General features: G+C 46.4%; 2 protein-coding genes across 4 annotated transcripts in view; one reads left to right on the plus strand and one right to left on the minus strand.

The window, feature by feature from the left end:
- Positions 1-3,576: 3,576 nt before the first annotated feature.
- Positions 3,577-16,614, plus strand: SSR3 (signal sequence receptor subunit 3). Its single transcript, XM_049867543.1, has 5 exons — positions 3,577-3,769; positions 4,936-5,062; positions 10,028-10,126; positions 15,056-15,187; positions 16,250-16,614. The coding sequence occupies exons 1-5, from the start codon at positions 3,637-3,639 to the stop codon at positions 16,314-16,316; spliced, it is 558 nt and encodes a 185-aa protein (XP_049723500.1). The 5' UTR covers positions 3,577-3,636; the 3' UTR covers positions 16,317-16,614.
- The window catches only part of KCNAB1 (potassium voltage-gated channel subfamily A regulatory beta subunit 1), a 370,129-nt gene continuing 361,605 nt past the window's right edge, over positions 15,658-24,181 (minus strand). For all 3 annotated transcript variants that reach the window (XM_049867540.1, XM_049867541.1, XM_049867542.1), the window contains one exon: positions 15,658-23,076. In XM_049867540.1, coding sequence (XP_049723497.1) covers positions 22,987-23,076 — 90 coding nt within the window. In that variant the 3' untranslated portion in view covers positions 15,658-22,986. The remainder of the gene's footprint in view (positions 23,077-24,181) is intronic.

Consider the following 24,181-nt stretch of genomic DNA (forward strand, 5'->3'; position numbering starts at 1 on the left):
TGGACCAAACGCAGGTGCCCAGCTCAATCTCTGCAGTTTCGGACAAGTTAAGATTCTATTTCTGGGATTGTGCATAAGGCCCAGATACTCGCTGACTGATCCCATTTGTTACTTGGAACTTTTCCTTTAACAGGGGATAATTGTGAATATCAACACACCACTGAACAACAAATAAAAAAGAATAGGAGAGCAGAGAAACCCAAAAATAGAGATGGCTAGTGTGATGGATGAAAAATAATAAAGTTATGCCACATAATTAATCGATAGTTCTTTAACTGCTATATGTACTGTATATTGTATGGTACCGTGACCCTAAGTGTCTTAGTCATCAAGTGCTGCTATAACAGAAGTACCACAAGTGCGTGGCTTTAACAAAGAGAAATTTATTCTCTCTCAGTCTACGAGGCTAAAAGTCCGAACTCAGAATGCCAGCTTCTCAGTGCTATTCTCCTGCCTCTTGCTTCTTGTTGGTAATGAAGTCCCTCTCCTCTCTGCTTGCTTCTCTCTTTTATATCTCAAAAAGAGATTGACTTAAGACACAACCTAATCTTGTAGGCCTCATCAGTATAGTTGCAGTTTCCCTCCCCACCCTCACAGCCCACCAAGCTGCTGTTTCTGACTGTGGTTTGGCCCAACTGCCCTGGGGGCCCTAACTGTGGCTGGAATTTGGTGCCAGAATTCTGCACATGTGAGAACCAGGCATTTGGCGCATGTCCAGGACCTGAAGAGCCATGGCCCTGAACTTGACCCCCGACTTGAACATCAGCAGAGAGGAAGATGCTCTCTGGCACACAGCTGCATTCAAGCCCATTTGCAAAGCAAAATGTCCCTTCCTTTGCAACATGACTCAGCACCTGGATCTCCAAATATGGACATGGGAGTGATCGAGGTGTCAGGTTTTGGGTGGCAATCCTGTCCCTTGGGGACTGGAGGGCATAAAAGCTCCAAGCTCCCCTGGGGTGGGGAGCATGTGGCCTTTCAGCTGCTAGGCCCCATGTTGCTCCTTGTTTGTGCAAACAATGAATTTCCACTTTCTGTTTCCCTTGCAACTGGTGGTGTGGCATCCGTCTTATTTTGATTGGCTAATAGGACAGGACAAGAACCCGAGTTTGATTACACTATGTGTTGTAAATCATAATCTTTATGATGTTCATCAGGCAGAATTAGAGGCAATTATGTTACTGAGGCAGGACTCAATTTACAGGATTAGGTTATATCTGGAGTCAATTTCTTTTAAGATATAAAAGAGGGAAGGAAGTGGGCAGAGGGGAGGGACCTCATTACCACCGAGCAAGGAGAACCAGGAGCAGAGTGCATCTTTTGGACCTGGGGTCCCTGTACTGAGAAGTTCCTAGATCAGGGGAAGACTGATGACAAGGACCTTCCTCCAGAGTCAACAGAGAGAGATAGTCTTCCCTGGAGCCGGTACTCTGAATTCAGACTTCTAGCCTCCTAGACTGTGAGAGAATAAACTTCTGTTTGGTAAAGCCATCCACTTGTGGTATTTCTGCTATAGATAGCAGCCCTAAGTGACTAATACAGAAGGGCAGTGTACATGCATTCACAGGAAAAAAGGGGAACAGGTTGCCTTTTGTCCGAATTCCTTAGAATACACCTTGAAGCAAGTACTAAATGTAGATGCCTTTTCTGAGGTGCAAACCCAGGACAGTGAGAAGGAAGAATAACGAAAGAGATATAAAGTAACACAAAATAATGCATTACCATTCTGGCAACTGCTTCCTGATGAACTTTGAAGAGATACACTAGGTCACCTGGCAGGTGTATTTGCTCAGCACACAGCGTGTCTCTGGTTAGGCTGGGTGGAGAAATCACACTCAGAGATGTTCATAGAATGGAGTTTTTTTGGTGCCAATCCTTTCCACCTCCTGATTCACACTGGCCAAAGTTCACGTTGAGGGGAATGAACTCCTCTGTTCTCTGGGTTGTCATCTAGCCTCTTGGGTGGCTGCTTGGGGTGTCAGATCCCACAGGTGTGTGGCCAGAGTTCTGGCTGCATAGTGGCTATCTCCATGGTCTTCATTGTTGCTATTGCCAAAAACCTTCTCTGTCATAAACCCCGCAAAAGGAACAAAAACATACCCAGGTATTTAAGAAAATGAATACCTTTAGTTTTCTGAAAAATTCACTAGATGGTCTATTCTTTTTTCCTTCTCATTTTGCTGCGACTTGGTGCAACTTATGGTATTTGGGAATACTTGTTGTAGATAATGGAAGGATTTTTTTTTTTCAGGAAAGCTCCCTCTGGTACCCGTGTAGAGAAGGGACTGAAAAAGATTGAAGATAGAAAGCTAATTGAGGATGGAAGCTATGGGTAAGGTGAGGAAGAAAGATATCTACAAACATGCTGATAGGACTAGCAGCCCTGGAGTCTGCTCAGACTCGTGGAGAGCCCACGCACAACGGAACAAAATGCTGCCAGGTCCTGTACCATCCCCATGATTGATTTTGGCTTGGACTGTTGTGATCCATAAGGTTTTCATTGGCTAGTTTTTGGAAGTAGATTGCTAGGCCATTCTTCTTAATCTGGAAGCTCTGCTGAGACGTATTCAGCCAAATAGCAACAGGCAGCCTCTGCTGACAGACGTGGTATCTCAGCATGAGATGCAATGACCTGGAATCGAAACTGGGTCCCCCACATGCAAGGTGAAAATTCTGTAGCAAGGATTTGGAGGCCACACCACTACAACAAGAGTTTAACTGGAAAAAAAGTGATAACACAGTAGTAATTCGTAAATGTGTTAGACACGTGTTCAGTATTATTTTCATCGCCAATGAGATCGTGCCTCTTCTTTTTCAGACAAAGGTAGCCCTTTATTTTGGTGAAATGACCCAGCCCTGAGACCAGCACACTGGTCTCCCACCCTCAGGTTCTTCATTTGCAGAACCGGGACAAGGATATGTACGTCATAGGGAGTATTTCATGGAATAATGAACGTGTAAAGGAGAAGGGTCTCTACAGCATTAAAAAATCATTATCTTCTTCCTCTTCCTCCTCCAACCTTCCCAGTGCTGGGTACACACACACACACACACACACACACACACACACACACGAAAAAACAACTGCCTTTGAGTCAGTTCCGACTCATAGTTGGACCTCTAGGACCCTATGGGACGGAGAACTGCCCCACCGTTTTTTTTTTTTTTTTTATCTTTACGGAAGCAGACTGCCCCATCTTCCTCCTGCAGAGCGGCTGATGGGTCCAAATGCCGAGCTTTCCGTTAGCAGTCAGCGCTTTATCCGCCGCACCACCAGGGCTCCTTTCAGTGACTTGGAATGGGTCACTCTGTCAGCAGCTGTGAGGTGATTTGTCAATAAAGTTTTGTTCATAAAAAAAAAAGCCACCGACTAAACTACAAATCCCCTCCTTCTCCACGTAGGAGCGTCACGTGGTTTACAGGAATCCGGAAGTGTGGCCTCCTCGCCCAATCACGCCCCGAAGGCCGTGTCCGGCGCCAGGCTGGCCAATCCTGGGGCAGCGTGCTCGGCGTCGGGGCGGGCCCAAGTCTGTGCGCGGCGCTGACGGGTCGTTAGCGGATACGGCGGCCGCGAGGGCGGAGCCAGGCCAGCTTCGCGCCCGGCGCCTTCGCCCCGGCTCTCGGCTCCGGTCCGCCATGGCTCCCAAGGGCGGCGCCAAGCAGCAGTCCGAGGAGGACCTGCTCCTGCAGGACTTCAGCCGCAACCTGTCGGCCAAGTCCTCGGCGCTCTTCTTCGGGAACGCCTTCATCGTGTCGGCCATCCCCATCTGTGAGCGCGGGGCGGCGGGAGGCGGCGGGGCGGCCGGCGGGGGGCGCCCGGAGGAGTCGTCGGGGTTCCCAGCCGCCGGCTCGGGGGGCGACCGGGGGCCGCGTGTGAGCCAGCAGCGGGCCGAGCGCTCGAGCTGCCGACACGCGGGCGCCCGTCTCGGGGCTGCGCCTTCCCCGGCCGCTGCTCGCCGTCGCCGCCCCGTAAATATCCCACTGTTCACCCCGTGGGGCCTGGGGTCCCCGTTCCGGCCCCGCCGGCTTAGAGTGTCGGCAGGCGGCCCTCCCCACCGTGGAGCATCCTTCGCCTCGTCCCCAGAGCGGGGCAGGTGGGAGGACCGCTGTCGGGGCGTGGGTCGCCCTCGTCGGGGCGTTTTAATCTCGGGAGAACGATTCTGGGATTCCCGCGTGAGATGGGAGGACTTGAGCTTTGCACGCTCGGCCCAGGTCTGAAAGAAAGAGCTCAAAACCGAGAAAACCAAGCCCACTGCGGGCGAGTCGATTCCGATTCATAGCGAGCGACCCTATAGGACGCAGTGGAACTGCCCTGTAGCTGCCAAGGAGCGCCTGGTGGGTTCGAACTGCCGACCCTGGGTTAGCAGCTGAGTTGTTAATCTCTGCGCCACCAGGGCCCCTGAAAGCGCTCAATCCGGTTACCCTCCCCCTGCCACGCTGTCGCTGGGCGACCGAATCCAGTGTGCTTTCAGGTTTCAGCCCTGCAAAGCCCAGCGTGCAGGTAACGGGGCGAGGGCTCGCTGGCGGACGGAGCTCTGCTGCCCTGTCTCCGGCGACGGCCACGTCAGCAGGAGAGCCAGGCTTTGGGGCTCTGCGCGGCCTGCTGGAATGCCTGCATGCAGCTCGATAACACCCTGATGGACGGAATTCCAAGTGTGAACTCTGCTTTTGTAGGGCCGGAATTTTCGTTTTAGAGGAAGCAGAAATCTCACCTGGGCTGCCAGTAGAGAAGTTCGTACTTCTCAAATGTTCGGAACAGTGAAACTCTCCCACCCTGTTTTTACCTGCTGCCCCACTTCTGAAGACCCTTAGATGCCCTATCGGATTCCCAAACCCTGACTGCGTTTTACTGGGCTTAGCTATAGTGAATTCTGCAGGTTTTTGTAACGGGGTGGTAATGTTTTGATCTCCCCTTCTTATTTTGTCTTAATTCAGGGCTGTACTGGCGGATATGGCACATGGACCTTGTTCAGTCTGCTGTTCTGTATAGTGTGATGACTCTCGTCAGCACTTACTTGGTAGCCTTTGCGTACAAGAATGTAAAATTTGTTCTCAAGCACAAGTAAGTCTATTTCTAAAATGAGAGTAGGCATGGTATATTGTGTTTTTATACAGTAGGCTGTCTTCTTAAAGGTGTGTGTGTGTGCTTCACTAAGTGTTCATTTCGGAGAGATGCATATATATTTTTGAGAGGCTGTTCATGCTAAGGATTATTGACTAAATGAAGCAGGGGTGATCAGGCCAACACCACTGTGGGAGTCTGTTGTGAGGGTAAAATTAGAAACCTTCAGCACTATTCGAAGTCATGGGGTTTATCAGAAAAACAGATCTACCAAGTAAATTAACATTTTGAAAGCCAAATGGAATTCTTGCTGGAAGGAATTGTTCTGGGCTCTCTTGTTCTTGTTGTTTGTTGTTAGGTGTCCTCAAGTTAGTTCCGACTCACAGCGACCCTGTGCGCAACAGAATGAAACACTGCCTGGTCCTGTGCCATCCTTACAATCGTTCTTGTTATGCTTGAGCCCATTGTTGCAGCCACTGTGTCAGTCCGGGCTCTGTTAGGTACCATTTTTTGGAAGTGAAAAAAGTGGTATCTTTTTTTTGTTTGTTTTTTAAATTAAGTCCACTGATATTTCAATTCTAATTTTTTCCTCAGAAGTGTATAAAAATGTAAAGGATTACCATGTTTCCCCTATTCTAAGACCTCCCCTATTATAAAGTACATCATTTTAACAGTAGTTTTTGGGGAAGAAAATCCAAGCCTCACCACAATAAATGTATACATTAATTGTCAGCAGTTATATACTGTGGTTTCTCAAAGGTTAAAATGTGAAGAAAAAGGTCTAGACTTAAGGAAAAATGGTAGCATTATTTCAGAATGCCATTATCCTCCTGGGATTCAGGTATAAATTCATGTTTAATTGGAAAAGGGGCCCTCTGAAGTTGCTTTCACACACTTGTTCTGACACTTGATTCAGGGTAACAGGATATTTCTCTGCTTCCTTAGTGTGGCCTTGGAGGTTCTCTTTCTTTGAAAGTACTTTCTCAAAGCTGATTAGAATTTCGCTGAGACTCAAAGTGCCGGCGTGACTTGCACGCACCAGCCTTGGTGGCGATGTGGTTAAGTGCTACGGCTGCTAACCGAAAGGTTGGCAGTTCACATCCACCAGGAGCTCCTTGGAAACTCTATGGGACAGTTCTGCTCTGTCCTTTAGGGTCGCTATGAGTCGGAATCGACTCGATGGCAAAGGGTACGGGTGTCTCTCTTCTACAGCTCTCTCTCTGGCTTGGACAGGGTTTACTTTAGCTTGCAGTACTGCGGTGGTCACCATCTGGTCCTGAAAGGCAGAAGTTAGGAGCATGCCCTGAAAAAAGCCTATCATGTAATCCTTCCATCATCTGTGTGAGATGTGGGTACCATCTTTGTTTCTATGGACTGAAGAGCAGGTATTCACTGTTATCTGACATCATTTTTATCAGGCTACTCCCTTACATAATGACCCATCAAGGTCTTCTCTTTTCTACTGTGTCAAACCCAGACTCTTCCAGGCCCCTGGGATGCAAGCCGCCTGCCTCCTCTTTCAGGATTAGACCTTAGCTCCTCTGACTCAGCCTTCGTGACACCCTTTGAACATGCCTGGGGCGCTCCCTCATTCAGGGTTAGCTTCCTTCCCCTCCATCAGTGCACATCTGTTATTTTGAGACCTAGGAATCATTTCTGGAGAAACCTCTCCCAAGTTGGATCATTCCATTGCTCTGCTGTACCTATGTTAGGCTCTTTTGGGTGACAAAAACGAACACCGAGATGATCTCAGCTACCAGGGATTTGCCATAAGGAGGCCAGAGTGTGTCCTCAGCGGCTGGAAATGTTCTTAGCTTCCTGCTGTCATCATGGACACATGGGCGCTCGGGTTGCCAGGCTGTAGTTCCAATAGACCGGCAGAGCGATCGTGTTATCGGCAGCCCCGCTTCTACCGGCTTCCTTTCCAGAGACTCAGCCCCACTTGGCCTCTGCTGTTATGGACGGTTTCTCTTGTGAGACGTGGCCGTCTGTGGATATGGAAGCCCTAAGAAGGAGGCCCAGGGTGGCCAGCCCTTTAAATCTGTGTAGAAGGGGCACCTTGCTAAGTGCTAGGCTACTGGAGCAGTAGGAACTCAGTCCCCAGCGTTTTTCACTTCCTTTGCATATTATTTTTTTATTTACTGCTTTGGAATCAAAATCTCGTTCTTTTTATTTTCTCATTTCTCTGTTAGGCTTCTTGAGGGTAGCTGCCTCGTCTTGTATATCTCCTAGAGCAGCGAACGCTCCCTGGAGTTTGCTGACTTACTGTCTCAGGTTTAATCAGATTGGTTTAATCTTCGGTACCACCGCTGACACTGACTGAAACTCCTCGGGGTTGGATGATGGCCAAGTCTCAGAGGCCCCGCCGGGTGCCCAGTGGGCAGATGCTGGTGGGACGGGGAAGGAGACGGCTTCAGGGTTGGTGGTTGGGATTCCTGTCCCAGCTCTGCTGCTTTCGTGGGGGGCTGTGGGCCACATCCCCCCTGTCTAGTTCCTGGGTTCCTGAGCTGGATAGTGAGGTGCTGTTTGGTGCCTTAGAGGGCGGCTCAGATGAAATCTGATAACACGTATGACATGTTCAGCATTGTGTCTGGCACGTAGTAGATGTCTGTGTAGGCTTAGGGGGGTCGAGGGGGTGAGAAAGAACCCGTAGGAATTTTTTTTAAAGATGGCATGACTTAAAAAAACATTTTTTTTTTTTTTTTTTTTTGGGCAAGGATGTTTTTATCTTAAGAAATTAAATAGTGTCTTTGTTTTTTTCATTCTGGAAGTGTTCTGACATACAGATATAAAAAAAAAAAAATCAAAGGGGAAAAACAGTTTTGTGGGTTATCTCATGCGGCTAAGTGCTAGGCTACCAGAGTGAGCCGTCTTGTTTTAGGTCATTCAGCGCTGAGTGAGGTTTATGAGCCCCTAAGATGGGGGAGGGGAGGGGCTCCTTGTGATGGCTATGGAGCCCTGGTGGTGCAGTGGTTAAGAGATCGGCTGCTAACCAAAACGTCAGGAGTTCAAATCTACCAGCAGCTCCTTGGAAACCCTAGGGGGCAGCTCTAGTCCACCCTATAGGGTCACTATGATTGGGAATCGACTCGATGGCAGTGGGTTTTGTTTTGTTTCTGGTGGTGTCTGTGCCGCTGTTAGGGGATGAATATAGAATTAGAGACCTAAAGGGAAATCATTCTCTTCAGGGAGATTTTTCATGTGGACATATGGTTGGCTGTTTGTCCTAGAGGGATTTCTGTTTGTCCTGACGATGCTTAGCGATAACCAACTCTTAAAAGTAGTTTACTCTTGTGTCCCAACAGCCTGGCAGTTGGGGTGTGCGTCTTTATGTATTTTCTGTTCATTTAGGAAAGGTTGCTGCTGCTGTAACCCATTTCTTCCATTTGGTCTTTTGTAGAATAAAGTGGTCTGACGTTAAGTTCAACAAGCACTTAAATACGTGGCCTGCTTGAGAGCCTCAGAGATAAGAGTCTCTGCCCTCCAGAGCCTGGGGACTGAAAGAAGAATGTAAAATCTTTTTTTTTTTTTTTTTTTTTGGACATAATAAAATGAGTCAGGTGAAGTTGGATTTTTGGTGGAAAAAAACATTGTAGTGTCCTAACATAACTCCTACATAGCTTCAGTCCCCTTGAGTGGTCTTTTAGGGCACAGAGCCTATTTCATTTTTTCTTGGATTCACAATTTTTCCTTTCTCCATTTATCAATTTGTGTGGAAAAATGAGAGGTAACAAAGTTTACAGATTACCACCTTTCTAAAAAATATGTTCCTTAGAGCAGACAAAAGGTTTTATTTTTTGTTATTTTTAATGTCAATTCTAACTCAGTTCTTGAGTGAGAAAAAGAGATGGAGATACAGGTGAAACCAAGTGGAATTTGCACTTACATCCCAGAAGCCCTTGTAGTTAGAGAAAGCTGGAGAATTACTGCCTTGAATGGTCTTGAATTGTCTTTTCTGGAACTGCTCCTGATTGCCAGTTTTTTCTCCGTTAGCTGCCCAGAACTCAGTAGAGCAGAGTAATGAGGGACTGATGAATTGAAAATAGAGGGAACAGATTTCCGTCTCCACGTTCCGTGTCGTAGCGCTTTTAATACGCCTCGACATCCTGGTGGACTTTGTGTGTGGGTAGTTGCTACCTTGTGCTTCCGGTCAGCTGTTACTTTTATATTTATGGATAAGCAGTTTCTCCTTATGTTAGGAAGAAGTACCGTGTTGAACTTGTGTGTTGGGCCCTTTAGAAGGCTTTTTCTACTTCCCCATAGTTTTAACTTCTATCTTCTTTGATTAGCAACCTCGTTTGATAAAATTCACCTGTAGATGTTTGGCTGACTTGTCACAAAGACTGATCTGATGTCTTGGGAATAACACGATTCCAACCTTTTCTGGACAATTGCCTGTTTTGGGTGCAGCCCTCACACTGTGATTCATTTAACTAATAGTGATAGTGAGGATTTTATTTCTTGCTAGTGAGCTTTTCCTTTGGGGTGGAGTTAGAAGCATTACTGTAAGGTTTTGCAGCTGCTATTATTGCCCCTTGTTTATTGAACCTCATTTTCTTTACTGTAATTTACCGGAATTGAAATCGTGTCATTTGTGAACGCCTCATGAGATTTGTTTGTCGAACAGATAAATTATAGGTGAAAACAAAAGAGTTCTGCTTATGCGTAACTGCATTGTTCTAATAGCATTTGACTTTTATATCCATGTTAAATGCCTGAACTTTGGAAAATTCTCCCTCTTAAGCAGAAACCAAAACGTAACTAGTGAACCACTTGTTGGCAGTTTTTTGCATTTTTTGGCTAGTTCAGCGTCATAAACTTGGAACTTTCTGTCCGGCTTATTATCCTGAAATGTAAGGCGTTGTACAATTGTCAGTACAGAGTAGAGTACAGAGTGTTTTGAGAGAGTGATATTCACCCCTGGAGCATGTGGAAACATTTTTCCCTTTTCTTTTTTCCTTCCAGAGTAGCACAGAAGAGGGAGGATGCCGTTTCCAGAGAAGTGACTCGGAAACTTTCTGAGGCTGACAACAGAAAGATGTCTCGGAAGGAGAAGGATGAGAGGTTTGACTCCTTACTTAAAGTGTCTGTGGTAATCAGTAAAACGGGGGTACTGTGGAGAAAGTAAGCTTTTGATTTCTGCCTAGAGCGTGTAGACACTGGAATTGTCTGAGGTAAGCATTGATGTTGTATAAGCGGTAGTAATGGGAGTAATAATAGCTAACTTTTTGAGTATTTAGTACTTCCACATACTTTTCTTTGCTATACACAGTTTATTTCATTTATTTCTCCTGACAGCCCTCGGGGGTAGGTACTGTTACCTTCATTTTGCAGGTGAGGAAACTGAAGTTGGAAAGGTGGGTCACTTGCCCAAGGCCACAGGTTAGCACACCATGATAGGACCACGGGCAGTCTGACTGATCTTGTACCCCTCATTGTCCTGAGAGTTAGGCTGCAGAGCTTCGTCCAGTGCTGTCTCTGCCATGTGGTGGCCAAGCGACCTTGAGCACATCTCCTGACCCTTCTGGGTCTGGAGAGTTTACATTGCATGATGTGTTAGCATTTCTAGGTGGTGGTTTTGTTTCTGAGCTCCCCGAGGGAAATCCAGTTCTGGGTTATCTGATTGGTTGGGAAAATAAAAGAACTGGCTTTGTCTCCTGTCACCCAATTCCGTGCCATATTCGGTAGCCCTTGTCTTCAGCCTTTCCTGCCAGCTGCTCTCTGAGGGCTTAGTAAACCGTCTGCTGTCTAGTTGCCGGTAACACAAGTCCCCGAATAATCAAGTGAACTTGTGCTTAAGAGTTGCCAAATAGTTTTCATGGAGTCACAAGTCCGCTCGTCTTCACGGATCTTAGGTTTTAGTACCCGTGAGGTGCTGTGTGCAGTGGATGTTTGGCCCCAGAAAGACTGAGTGCCCATAAGACAAAGGAGGTCAGGAACCGATTGAGAGGGAGAAGAGGGGGCGAGCAGGGACCCTGGAGTGAGTTACAGTAGCTGAGCTTCCCAGTGTCCGAATCCCCTGAGGTCACAGCTTCCACCGTGAGATGAGAGGCGGCACGCAGGTCCTTCTGGAAAGAAACTTTGTTGGCACTGAATGTTGGAAGGACTTCATCAGGTAGTTTAATGAATGTCTTCTACGGTGGCTTTGGAAAGGCACCCAAACACTGAAATGGTTATCTGCTGTGGGTCTTTTATAAAACTGAAGGCACTATGTTAAGAAATCATGACAATGGAGGCCATTTTGAGGGGAGCAGCTAGAATGACGTCTGGCTGCATCGCTCTCTGATGGCGTTTTTTTTTGTGTAGCAGTAGAGTTAGGGAATCTGAAAACCTTACTGAGTGGTAATATACGTTAGAATTTTACAACGTTGACTGATACGCGTCATTACAGTGTAATACACATTGATTGGAATACGCATCAGGACAGTGTTCCTAAACTGGAACGCTCATCTCAGCACGTTTCAGAAGCCTGTTGGCAGCTCCTGCGGGCTAGGCAGGAAGTCCTGTGGCTGACTGAGAAGGAATGCATTGTGCTTGTCAGGACTAACCAGTTACTGTCCCGGTAACTTTTGAGAAAGAGCGGGTTCTGTTTTACAAAGGAGAGGACTGTAGTTAGACTTTAGCTGTTACTGTTTTCTGATTTGGGGTGTTTGATTATGTCAGGGATGGCAAGTGGGTCTCCTCTGCCCGTCGCAGCACTGCCTGATCTGGCGTGGCGCTTGTCCTTGATGAGGGCGTGTCTCAGAGTCCTTCCCAGTGAGGTGTCAGGTAGTCGCTGCTGGTGGGTCAGAGTTGGAACTGGGAGTGAAACCTCTTTGCCGTTCCCTGGTTGAGGTAGCTCAGAGTCAGGTGAGGTGGAGGTGATTTTCAGAAGATGATAAATTTCTCTTCTGTCATCAGTAGAAGTTTGTGCTGTTAGTCTGTCTTCACAGAAACGATGCTGGATGTGGTTATAGCAGGTTCGTACTCACGATTGACCCTGATAACCAGGACTGAGACTCCTGTTCAGGTCTAGGACGTTTCTCCCCTTCAGGAGATTTCATCCAAGAAATCTAGAGGTTCGATCAGCACCCCACTTTGTCTAGATATGTGTCTCTCAAAGTGCCACCTACAGTTGTTTGGAATTTATGCTCCATGCCACTCTGAATCTGCCTTAAAACATCCAGTCATCCAGAGTGGGAATAAGCAGAGTCGAATCAAAGATTTCATCCCACTTTGTCACAGGGCATGAGTGTGATTTCCTCTTGATTTACCTATTGTCTTATTTAGCATCGTCTGATTGTAACAGTTGTTGAGTTTAGCCTTGACTTTTCTGTTGTTGCAGGCAGCTCTCCCTGGTTGAATGACTCCTTGGGAAGTTGTTGTTAGGTGCTGTCAAATTGGTTCTGACTCACAGCGACCCTGTGTACAAGAGAACAAGACACTGCCCAGCCATGTGCCATCCTCACAGCCATTGCTACATCTGAGCCCATTGTTGCAGCCACTGTGTCAGTCCATCTCACTGAGGGTCTTCCTCTTTTTCACTGACCCTCCACTTTACCAAGCATGATGTCCCTCTCCAGGGACTGATCCCTCCTGATAACATGTTCAAAGTACTTGAGACGTAGTGTCGCCATCTTTGCTTCTAAGAAGCATTGTGGCTGCACTTCTTCCAAGACAGATTTATTTATTCTTCTGGCAGTCCATGTGTATTCAGTATTCACCAACACCACAATTCAAAGGCGTCAGTTCTTCTTTGGTCTTCTCGTTCATTGTCCAGCTTTCTCACGCATATGAGGCAATTGGGAAGTCTTGCTCGAATTAGATTTCCTGCCGGTGAGGACATTTGGGGCCCTAAATTTTTTTCAAAATAGCCAATTTCTGTGTGGACTGGAAAAAGTCCCGAAGGCCTGACTGTACACACTGATGTGACACGTGTCTTGTTGGGAATTAGAGCGACCTCAAGGATTGAGCTGCTTCTTTCATCAGAATCACGTTGAAGATGGTTCTGGTTCTGGGGCATGACAGGAAAGTAGTTGGGGAGACGTCCTGTGATGGAGGAAGGGTGGTTTACTCAGCCGGGCAGGTGCAGCCCTCGTGGCCCAGTGATTAAGAGCTCAGCTGCTAACCAAAAGGTCGGCAGTTCGAATCTACCAACTGCTCCTTGGAAACCCTATGGGGCAGTTCTACCCTGATGGCAACAGGATTTTTTTTTTTTAATAAGGACCCTGTTTTCATTGGGTCTTTTGGCCAGTCTTAAAGATAGAGAGGTAGTTGTTCTGAGTGTTTTCTAGTGTTACAGCATTGTTGGGACTTGGCTTCTCACTGCCTTGTGTTTTCTTGGATCAGCGTTAGAATACTATATTGTGTCTTCTCCACGTCCAGTCATAAGGATTTTTTTAAACTTACGGTTAAATATCTCTGAAGTAGAGGGCGTTTTATAGTTGGTAGTTACACTTAACGTAAGGTCCTTCCCCTTCCCAAACAGATGGTAAATCAAAGGTTCATAAGTTGATGGTGTCTGTAGAACCAAGGAAGTAACGGTGTGTGTGTTAGAGACTGTAGATTTCTTCTCATGGGGATAAGGTGATAAGACCCTTCCTGTAGCTCCTTTAAGGGCAAGCTTGTTGACTCTGGACTGGAACATTTGGTGAATAAAACATGTCATTTACCAGTAGCTTTAGCTGTAGTGCTGTCCTTGGATGGAGGGGGAGGTCTAGCCCCAGAGTAGGGTGTCATGTTTTGGGGCAAAGGATCTCAACAATAGTGACTTTCCGTCTTTTTGATAATGACACTTGGTAAAAAAAAAAATGTTTTACCTTTTGACCAAATGTGCTTGTACATACCCCAAACCAAACCCACTGCTGTCGAGTCGGTTCCAACTCACAGCAACCCTATAGGACAGAGTGGAACTGCCCCATAGGGTTTCCAAGGCTTTAAATCTTTATGGAAGCAAACTGCCACACCTTCTCCTGCCACCCATGCGTGCGCACATGCGCACGCACGCACACGCGTTTCATGAATTTACTATGTGTGATGCCCTCTGATATTTTTCCTATTTTTTAAAAAATGACCTCAGCCCACTTAATTGATTTCCCTAAGCATTGGACCTTTTCAGTTGATTTCACATCCCCCGAATGGGTCACAGCCTGTCCTTTTAAAAACTGCTCTACAAAGTGAATTAACCAAGGAGAACAAAGGCTCCTTACAGGCACCCGAGAGCATCCTCTAGCCTGTGTGATGGGGTAAAATAAAAGGCTGATAAAGTGCTAGTAAACTAATAAGATAAAATGTCATAAGAAGTGGCTGCTGACTGAAAGCTTGGAGGTTGGAGTGTACCCAGAGGTGCCTTGGAAGAAAGGCCTGGCGATCCGCTTCTGAAAAATCAGCCATTGAAAACCCCGTGCAGTACAGGGGTTGCCATGAATCGGAGTCGACTTGATGGTAACTGGTCTAAGTGTTTCACAAAAGTTTAAAATTTGTATAATGCTGGAGCACATCATTTCTTTGAACTAAGATGGCCAAAGGTGGTTGCTGCCAAGACTGTCCTCACTGTGAGACCAAAGGTAGTTTTTCTTGTCGGGGTTGACTTTTTAAGGTGTAAAACTGAGGCTGAAATCCGTGGACTTTAGGGAGCCTCTAGCCAGAGTACAGCCAGGGAAGCTTAACAGGCTGCCGACTGTGGCGTTCAGGTTTTAGGCGAAGACCAAAAGAAAGGTGCCTGTTTTGGCTGCGGTGAAGCCCAGCCAGGTCATTTGCCATCAGTCCCTTCCCCTGGCTCTTACTGCCTGGTGACATACCTAGCAACTGTTTCCTTCAGCATCAACAAGGAGAGTGAAATCGATTTTCCAGTGGGAGAAAGGGGGCAGTTCTAACCAAATTTGTCTTAAAACACGTTCTGCCCTAGAACATTTAAGGAAAGACTTGTCCGAGACAGGGAACTGGAGCCGCTGTGGTATTGTGAGGTTTTCACCTGCCTTTAGGAACCTGATGGCCTTGTTTTTGTGCTTGCAGAATCTTGTGGAAGAAGAATGAAGTGGCCGACTATGAAGCCACGACGTTTTCGATCTTCTACAACAACACCCTGTTCCTGTTCCTGGTCGTCGTTGCTTCCTTCTTTGTCCTAAAGAACTTCAACCCCACAGTGTATCCTTTTAATGGCTGAGTACCTTTTTTTAGAAGTCTAGAAACAGTAGTTCCTCTAGGATTTGACCCATCTGAGTGTTTCAGTCGAAAGAAAAACTGCACGGGTACCAGTCCGTGAAGCAGCACTGCGGTCGCCACAAGTTTACAGACACATAAAATGAGGGTTTTTCGTTTGATCCCTACCGTTTTTTTGTTTTTTTTTTTATTAACTGTGGCTTTATGATAAATAATAATACCGTAAAGCAGTCTTATATGATTATGTGTACCTGTCTACTGGAAAAAGAAAAGTTCCAAGGGTGGATTTTGGAGCCAGAGTAAACTTGCCTTTTTTGATAGCTCCTGGCGTAAGCCCGTGTCTCCGCCGTAGATTCTGGGCTTTGGGGCTGGGTGGGTGCGTGGGTGGCCAGTGTAGTTACATAGGTGCGTTTCATAATATCTTAGTAGTGTTTCAAGCTGCTCTTAAACTGAGCTTTTGGGTAAGAAATCAGTTTTGTCTTATTAAGGGTGCCGTCCCAGGTGTGCAGCCAGACTGTTAACGGTCGGTGGTGCTGATGTAATAAACTATCAGACGCCCTCCAGCTGGTGTCATCTGGGTACCCTGGAGCGATTTGCCCAAAAAGGTCCCGTCCTGAGGCTGAGAGTAGCTGCAGACTTGAGAAACTGCTGGCTTTCACAGGTCAGTGGCAGCAAAGACCTGAGGGATGGGAAGACTTTCTTTGCTCTGAGGAGAACAGAGAAAACCAGTCTCTCCTCCTTCCCTGTGCTCTGTGATCAGCTCCCCTGGAGGTTAAATGGAATTCAGATGTTCTGTGTAATTACATGTTCTAGGTTTCTGTCTCCAGTGTTTGCTCTTTTTAAACTGGAACATATTTCCTGAGAATGTTTTTCCCTCTTTACAGTCTTCCGTCTTGTGAATTGTGTCTGCAGACAGTAGGGCTGCCCGTTATTCTGATTCTGCAGCGTGTCGGGGGGAACAGCACGTGCCAAAGAGGTGGGCACTTTCTGTTTGTCGAAAAACCAACTTGGGCTTCTTAGTGTTTCCTTAACGTGAAATTCTTGCAGGAACTACATTTTGTCCATCAGCGCGTCATCAGGACTGATTGCCCTCCTGTCTACTGGCTCCAAGTAGACCACGCGGCCCCCCGGTTCTGAGTCTCTGGGTGGCCTGTTGTGTAGGGAAAAGCAGCAGGGTGGCCTGGCTGGGAGACACACAGGATGTTTTCATGGTCTGGAATTTAAGGGTTTAAAAAAACCAACAGAATGTCCTTCAGTATTTGTGTATCAGCTTTTTGACAGGTTTTTGAAATTAAATGGGTTGAAAGGGAATCTCAGAGTGCCCTTTTTATTAAAGGCAAGACCCGTCTTGTAATGTGCTGTACTCACAGGAGGAGAAAATGACTCGCTTCCTCAGTCTGTCAGAGGTCATTGTAACCTGGGCTGAGCTGTCAGTATGTATAATAGTGGCAAGAAGAAGTTAATAACGGGTTCTCTATGTCCAAGCATAATATTACAACTGTTTTTTGGAACCAGAAGTATCAGAATGAACCCTCTCCCCGTGGGAGCTGGACAGAAGCCTCACGTTCACAAGGCTTTGAATTAGTGACTTGGAATGACTCAATTAAAGTTAAAAATGTGGTTTGAGAGACACTTTTGGAAAAGTTCTTATGTTTTTTTTATAAGAAGAAAGGCGGCCAAGTTCGTAATAACCTAAAAATAGCGAGCAGGCGTCTGAGAGCCGCCCTGCGGGGCTGGAGCACACACTGTACCGCTGGATGGCTTGGGCCCTGGGTGGCCTGGGAGGTCAGCCTGACCCTGCCATGTTGGTTTGAGGGCAGAATCCTTGTTTTCTTTGACCAGGGTCTCACACCACTGGAGGGATGTTTAGCAGGAGGGGACTTCTGAATATTGGCATGTAAAAGACCAAAGTAATTTTTGTAATCTTGGTTTTGGAATTCTAAGAACCCTGCAGAAGAATTAACAGTGGTTTAAGTAGGAGAGAACTTTCCAGGGTACTCACATGTGGAAGACCCAAGTCGTGTTTGTGATCTTAGTTCCGGAATTGTGAGAACTCTCCGTAAGACTCTCAGTGGCTTTAGCGTTTGGAAGCATGTTTTCTAGTAGGCCTTTCAGAGATTCGATCCACTAGCCAGAGCTTCCCACTGATTGTGAACAAGATACTGATCCGATCAGCCCTCGGGGGTCCAGCCTAGAGCAGTCTGCTCTGTTTTTACTAGTGTGTGTACAGGCAGTATCGTTTTCTGTGTGTGCCGTGACTTGAAAACAGGGGGGACCTGTGTCACTTAGTAGGTTGTGGCATCACAGGTGGTAACTGGTTCTCTCTTCCTCTTGGCTTTTGACTACGCCCAGTTATTTCCTGCAAGCAGTACCTCAAAGGAACTTTCACATTCTTCATCTGTAGTTTCCACTTCTGAATTTAAGATGAGTGTTACCAACGGTATTAGCCGTTTCGTGTATAGCTTTCTAAAAAAGTATCGCTTGGGAGTTCACCTTGCAGGTCCCTGCTGGTGGGTGTTCTGGTGGGCCACATCCAAGGCTGTGGAGGGAGACGGGGCAGCCCGAGGATCGTATCTCGTCACTGCTTCTGGCAGTTTGCAGCGGCCTGCTTCTCTGATGCGTTGTCGTCTGAGTTGTCCCACTGAATGTCACCAGCGGATGGGGGAGTCAGGAGATGACTGCGAAAGACAGGGAGACCTAAGAGGGTTTTCTGACTCTTCATTTGTGCTGATAGATGATGGGTCAGTAGTCGAAGCATTGGCACCGAGCTTGTGCACAAAATACATTGGCTTACTTGGCCACATTATGGTGTGACTATCAGTGTCTGCCGCTTTGTTGCCAGAACTGGGTCAGATACCTATTTTAAATTATAGGGAATATTTTGCCACTAGATGGCAGTGCCCGTACAGATGGGAAAAACTGCCACCGTTCCTCGTATGGGACACAGTTGAGCTGAGACAGTGGTGACACGGGATGTCAGCTAACGTTCCTCACAGAATTTTACCTGAATGAGTAAACTGAGTCATTTGTGGAGAACAACATGTGGTTTTGGTCCTGAGTTTTTCTGACAGCACTGTTTGTTTTTCATGCTGGTAGTGATTTCTGCCTTTCTATACTGTTAGATAAATTTCTCTGCATGAGATTGTGAGGCATATACTCATTGTCCCACAGCTTTTACATGCCAGTAATTTGCCCTTGGGAATTACAGAACCTTTTTTTTCCAGTGCTTCTCCCTTCTCTGTGGCACACAGAATTATTCTGTGCTGAGTCTGATGTAGTTAGTAAAATCCAGCTGTAGAATTTTTACCTTAGAAAGATCCCATATCCCACAAGAGTTAAACAAAAGGGGCCCTGCTGTAATTAGGATTCAGACTGATTAAATTTCTTTTTTCAAATTCCTTGTGATAAGTAGAGAGCCCTGGTGGCACATGGTTGGAGCTTGGCTGCCAACCAAAAGGTTGGCAGTTCGAATCTACCTGCTGCTCCTTGGAAACCATGTGGGGCAGTTCTACTCTGTGCTGTAGGGTTGCTAAGAGTTGGAATCGACTCAGTGGCAAAGGGCGTTGTGCTAAGTAGAGACTTAAGGTGGTGCAACATTTTACACTTCTCTGTTTCAGTTTCCTCGTTCACATCTTAATAAAAATCTTGGGTTGAGACTACTGTTAAGCAGTAAAAATGTACTGGTTGCCGCCCTACTTGATAAATTACTGCAGCTTGGAAAGGAGAGTTTACATTTGAAGTCAGCTGAAAGGTGGAGGTTGGACTCATACTTAAAACACTTGTAAAAAGTCTTGCTTAATAAGTTTCATTAAACTTTACTTTTTAAAATTTATATCTTCCCTAGACATCTTTATAAGAGCCATGTGAATAAGCACATCCTCTTTATGGCATTATTTTTACAACCACTGTTTCAGCTTCCCACACATGTAAACGCACGTTTTTGTAGTTACTGGTCAAACGTCAGGGAGAGGACACTGACAGGCACAGTGCAGTCAGGTAAAGCGCCTATTTGCCAGTGTGTGCCTGCTCCCCAGCGTCAGTGTGTTCAGTGTTCGCTGCAGTTTCTGGAGACACCTAGGAGGGTTACATACACATGTGCAGGTGTGTGTGTGCGTCTGTGTATACATGGAGAGAGAGGAGCAATGTACAGAAAAACCAGAACAGCAGACAACAGAGGACTCCCTGAGACGATCACCCTGAGACACTCTTTAAACTAGAACCGAGCCTATCCCGAGACCACTTTTTAGCGAAATAACAGAGTGGCACATAGAATAAAAGATATTTACCCGTAAGATCGGTGCCCCACTTAAAAACCATCGGTATGAGACCAAAAGGTCAACAATTAGCCAAAAGCAAAGATGAGGTAAGGGGGCAGGGAAACTAGAGTACTGGGAATGGAACAAGGAAAATGCTGACACACTGTGATAAATGTAACTAATGTCACCAAACAATTGGTATGGAAATTGTCAAATGGGAACCTAATTTGTTATGTAAACTTCCACCAAAAACTCAGTAAAATATCCCCAGTCGGACCATAGTCTCAGGGAACATCTAGCTCAATTGGCATAACATAGTTTATAAAGAAAATGTTCTACTTTGGTGCGTAGTGTCTGGGGTCTTAAAAGCCTCTGAGCGGCCATCTAAGATATTCCACTGGTCTCACCCCTTTGGAAGCAAGGGAGAATGAAGAAAACTAAAGACACAAGGGAAAGGTTAGTCCAAAGGAGTAATAGACAACTCCCACAGACTCCACCAGACTGAGTCCAGTACAACTGGATGGTGCCCGGCTACCACCACTGACTGCTCTTACAGGGATCACAGTAGAGAGTCCTGGACAAATTCTAACTCACACACAAAAAAGACCAGACTTACTGGCCTGACAGAGACTGGAGGAACACTGGGAGTATGGCCCCCAGACACCCTTTTAGTTCAGTAATAAAGTCACTTTCAGGGTTCACCCTTCATACAAAGATTAGACAGGCCCATAAAACAAAATGAGACAAAATGAGCCACCAGCCCAGGGGCAAGGACTAGAAGGCAGGAGGGGTCAGGAAAGCTGGTAATAGGGAACCCAAGGTCAAGAAGGGAGAGTGTTGACATATTGTGGGGTTCTTAACCAAAGTCATAAAACAATATGTGTACTAACTGTTTAATGAAAAACTAGTTCTGTAAACCTTCATCTTAAGTACAACTAAGAAAAAAATTTACCCACAGTTACTTACGTGTAAAGCTCTGAAGTTTAAAAAGAGAAAAGAGGAACTTTTCTCTAAAGGAACGTGGGACCCAAGAATTTAGCACAAAATACTTGGGTCCCAGGCCTGGTTCTGCCCTCAGCTGGCAGTGTGACTTGGGCAAGCTTTTCATTCTGTCCAGGCTCAGCTTCCCCCTTTGCCAAGGAGGACGCCAAGCAGAGGTGGCCTCACATGCGGTCAAGGCCCCTCGAAGCTCTGACGTTTGCCAAGTGACCTTGGGAGCACTAATGAAGACGAGGTGACGGTTGCTGAAGTGGGACGTGAGGTGCAGGGTTTCTAGATTGCATTTCTCCTGGCCGAGATTTCACCGCATGGATGGTGGCTACCAGGTTACCCTTCAGAATGGTGCGCTCTCCACTTCCCAGAAAAGAAGAGGAAGTGAGAGTGCGTGGACATTTTACGAAAGGCTGTTGCCGTGAAGATGCATTTCTTACCCAGCGTCCTTACTGTGCAGACGTCCGTGTGTAAGAAACTGGCTGATCCCTCTGCTAAGCCATAACGTTTGCATTTGGTTTTGACTTGCAGGTCCTTTTACGTAGCTTGAGAAGCTTTAAGCTCAGTGCAAAGCATCTCTGGAACCCAGAGAGAAGTTACGCCGCCAGTGGCTAATCGTTTCCTCCGTTACTAAGAGGAAAAAGGCTGGACTGCAGCCTGCGCCATGGCGTTTGGACGACTGCCTTGTCTGTCAGGTATTACTCCTGCAGCTTAGCGTCCAACGGCCTTTTCTCAGGTGATTCCTGCTGCCTCTTCTGTGGGACCTACACATGTTTTATGCCTTACAATGAAAGTTCAGGTAAAAACTCTGGTTTGAGGTTAAATGCGCAAAATACCTTTATTACTCCAAGCAAATGAATAGGTGAAATTGCAGTTCCAATTTGACAGCACCTCGGCTCATTTATACAAACAGAAGTTCACGGGGTTGAATACACATCGAACAACTGAAAAATGATCATTTTCCATCAATCTAACACACTCGGGCAAAACAACACAAATAGTTTCCCTGTTAGGATACAGGTGGAAGTAATCAGAAAGAAAATCTGTTGATATCACACACTCATATTTTTAGATTCAGAACTTAACCATGAAATACGTATCTGGAAATGATGTCAGAAAAAAGTATTTTCAGCTGATAGTATATTCTGTAAATCTCAAAGCAATGTTCACGGGGGGACCGGCTGGCCAGGAAATATTTGTTAGAATTTTGTACATCCTCAGTGTCCAAATAGAGATTAAGGGATTGAAACAAAAGACAAAAAGTGTTTTCTCCCTTCTTATGGGTAGGAACTTGCACCGTGCATTCTAACATTTCTCAAGTAGAAGATCCCTAGGGGTAGGTAAGCCAATAGTGGCAGGGCTAGAGAGACCTCAGATTCTGAGTGAGACAAGACTGAGCCCCGTTAATCCATGCAGAGAGCTGGCATGCATGTAGCTTAATGCATGTGATGTGATGACAGAATCAGGAGGTTCTTTAAGGTTTGCTTTTCGTCGGGCAAGTTAATTCACCCAGCATACGCCCAGTAGTAGCAGCGTTTTTCCCAAAGCTCATGATTGGCTTTCGTGTTAACTCGGAAATGTCAAGCACCATACTGTAAAATTGCAGTGCTCATTAAAAAACGAACATTACCTCCTGAGTACCTCACGGTTTACTTACACAACTCAGCATGTGCGTATTCTTGAAGCTTAAATATTTAAACTTGCAGAAGCTGTGCCAAAGGCAGTCAAAAGTATAAAGCAGGTTTTAATAAAATAGAGTAAAAAATGAACACTTCATTGCAGATACATTACCTTCTGTTTTATTCGCAGCTAAGTTCCCAGAGCAGTGCAGACCTCTCTGTCAGGAATTAACATAACGTCTCTAGTTAAAGATTGGGGTGCTCATCCTTCAACACCTCTCCACCTACACGGCCGTAGCCTGTTAGACGTAACAGACACCAGGGCTCCTCTCATCGTCACATTGGATAAACTGCTATTCTTGGGGCTATGCGACAGTGAATATTTAAAAGTTAACAAAAATAAATACCTAGAAATTGTAGTATTGTTGAGTGAGAAGTGAAACAACTCTCCCTAACACGAAGGTGAAAACAAGCAAAATTGTTGGCTGTTTCTCCCAAGCAAAGACCTCTGAGCTGAGCTCCCTGACTCCGCTTCTGTTTTTGTTTATTACACCTCCACATCGCATCTGTGGGTTTTGTGCATTTGAAAAAATATATCCGTACAGCCTTACCTTACCTGACCAGGTGCTCGAAGGTAACTGACCTTCCCCCCGCATACTTGCCATTGCATAAGCATGAGGTGCACACAGCGATGCCAGGGCAGGCGACCCCAGTCCCAGGTAAGAAAATAAAGGGGGTTTTCTTGGTTGTGAGTTTTCAGATGTGCTGTTAATGCAGGCGCGCAGTGGTGGCGACAGCGGGCACCTCAGGATCCAGGGACACGAGGTGGAGCAGCAGGCTGCTAAGTGATTCAAAGGCTGGCGGGTACCGCAGCTGCAGAGGGCCGTTCTAACCGGCAGCTCCCGGCTCCTCCCTCGCCCTATGATCTGTAGTCCCTTTTGCTGTAGGGCTTGTTGCGCAGAATGTTATCAATCTCATTCACCACGTGTGACGTCATCTTTGGGAGAACCTGAGAGCGGCACAGGAAGTACAAAGCATGTGCTTAGTGTTGTTTATCATTCGCTTTAAGCGGAGTCGTCTGGAGCATATACCTTGATAAACCACAACTGGAATGTCAGCACCCCACCAGCCTGTGTAAGCTCCTTGATATCAGGGATCTTGACTTGTTCCCCACTGATCCCCAAGGCCTAGAACAGTGCTTGGCCCAGGGTAGGTTCTCATTATTAGTTGAATGAATAAATGAAGGCATAAGGCATGAATGAAGGCTTATAGAAATACAGAATATCTAGAGTGCTCTGTCCAATCAACATAAGCCACATGTGTGAGTTTAAATTTTCTAATAGCCACATTAAAGTATGTGAAAAGAAAGAGCTGAAATTACTTTTAAATACGTTCCTATTGAATCGGTATATCCAAAACGTTTCAACATGCAGTCAATATAGAAAATTATTAAGATACTTCACATTCTTTTGTGTGTGCCAAGTCTTCCCAGTCTGCTGTGCAGTTACACTTCACACAGCGCATTGCAGCTGGGGCTGCCCTGCTTCACCTGCTTAGTGGCCACACGTGGCCAGAGTCTACTCCGGGGGACAGTACTTGTCTAGGGGTTAAGGAGGGATTTCATTCTGACTGGAAAGCCTGGTGGCGTTGCGGTTAAGTGCCACAGTTGCTAACCAAAAGCTCGGCAGTTTGAATCCACCAGGTGCTCCTTGGAAACTCTATGGGGTAGCTCTACTCTGTCCTATGAGGGTCGCTATGAGTTGGAATCTACTCGACAGCAGTGGGTGATGGTGGGCAGTGGTCGGAACCGTGGCGAAGGGTGGCTGGGGTTTAACAGGCATTCCAGGTAGATAGACCAGCAGGGAAAGGGGGAAAGCCTGTGACATGTAGAGGGCGTGTGTGAGTGAGCGGTGCGGGGATGGTAGGAATAGGGGAGAGGGAAACGGGGGCAAAGAGCGAGGAGGCCTTTGATAGCATTTTATGGACTTCCACTTTACTCTCCAGGCAGTGGGAGGGCTACTGAGGTGGGGCTCCATCAGACACTGGTAGGTGGTGCCAAGGATGAGCCGGAGGAGGTTGGAAGAGAATGATGATATTAGACATTTACTGCGATC

This window comes from Elephas maximus, chromosome 23 (assembly GCF_024166365.1).
Source record: "Elephas maximus indicus isolate mEleMax1 chromosome 23, mEleMax1 primary haplotype, whole genome shotgun sequence".
Taxonomy (NCBI): Eukaryota; Metazoa; Chordata; class Mammalia; order Proboscidea; family Elephantidae; genus Elephas; species Elephas maximus.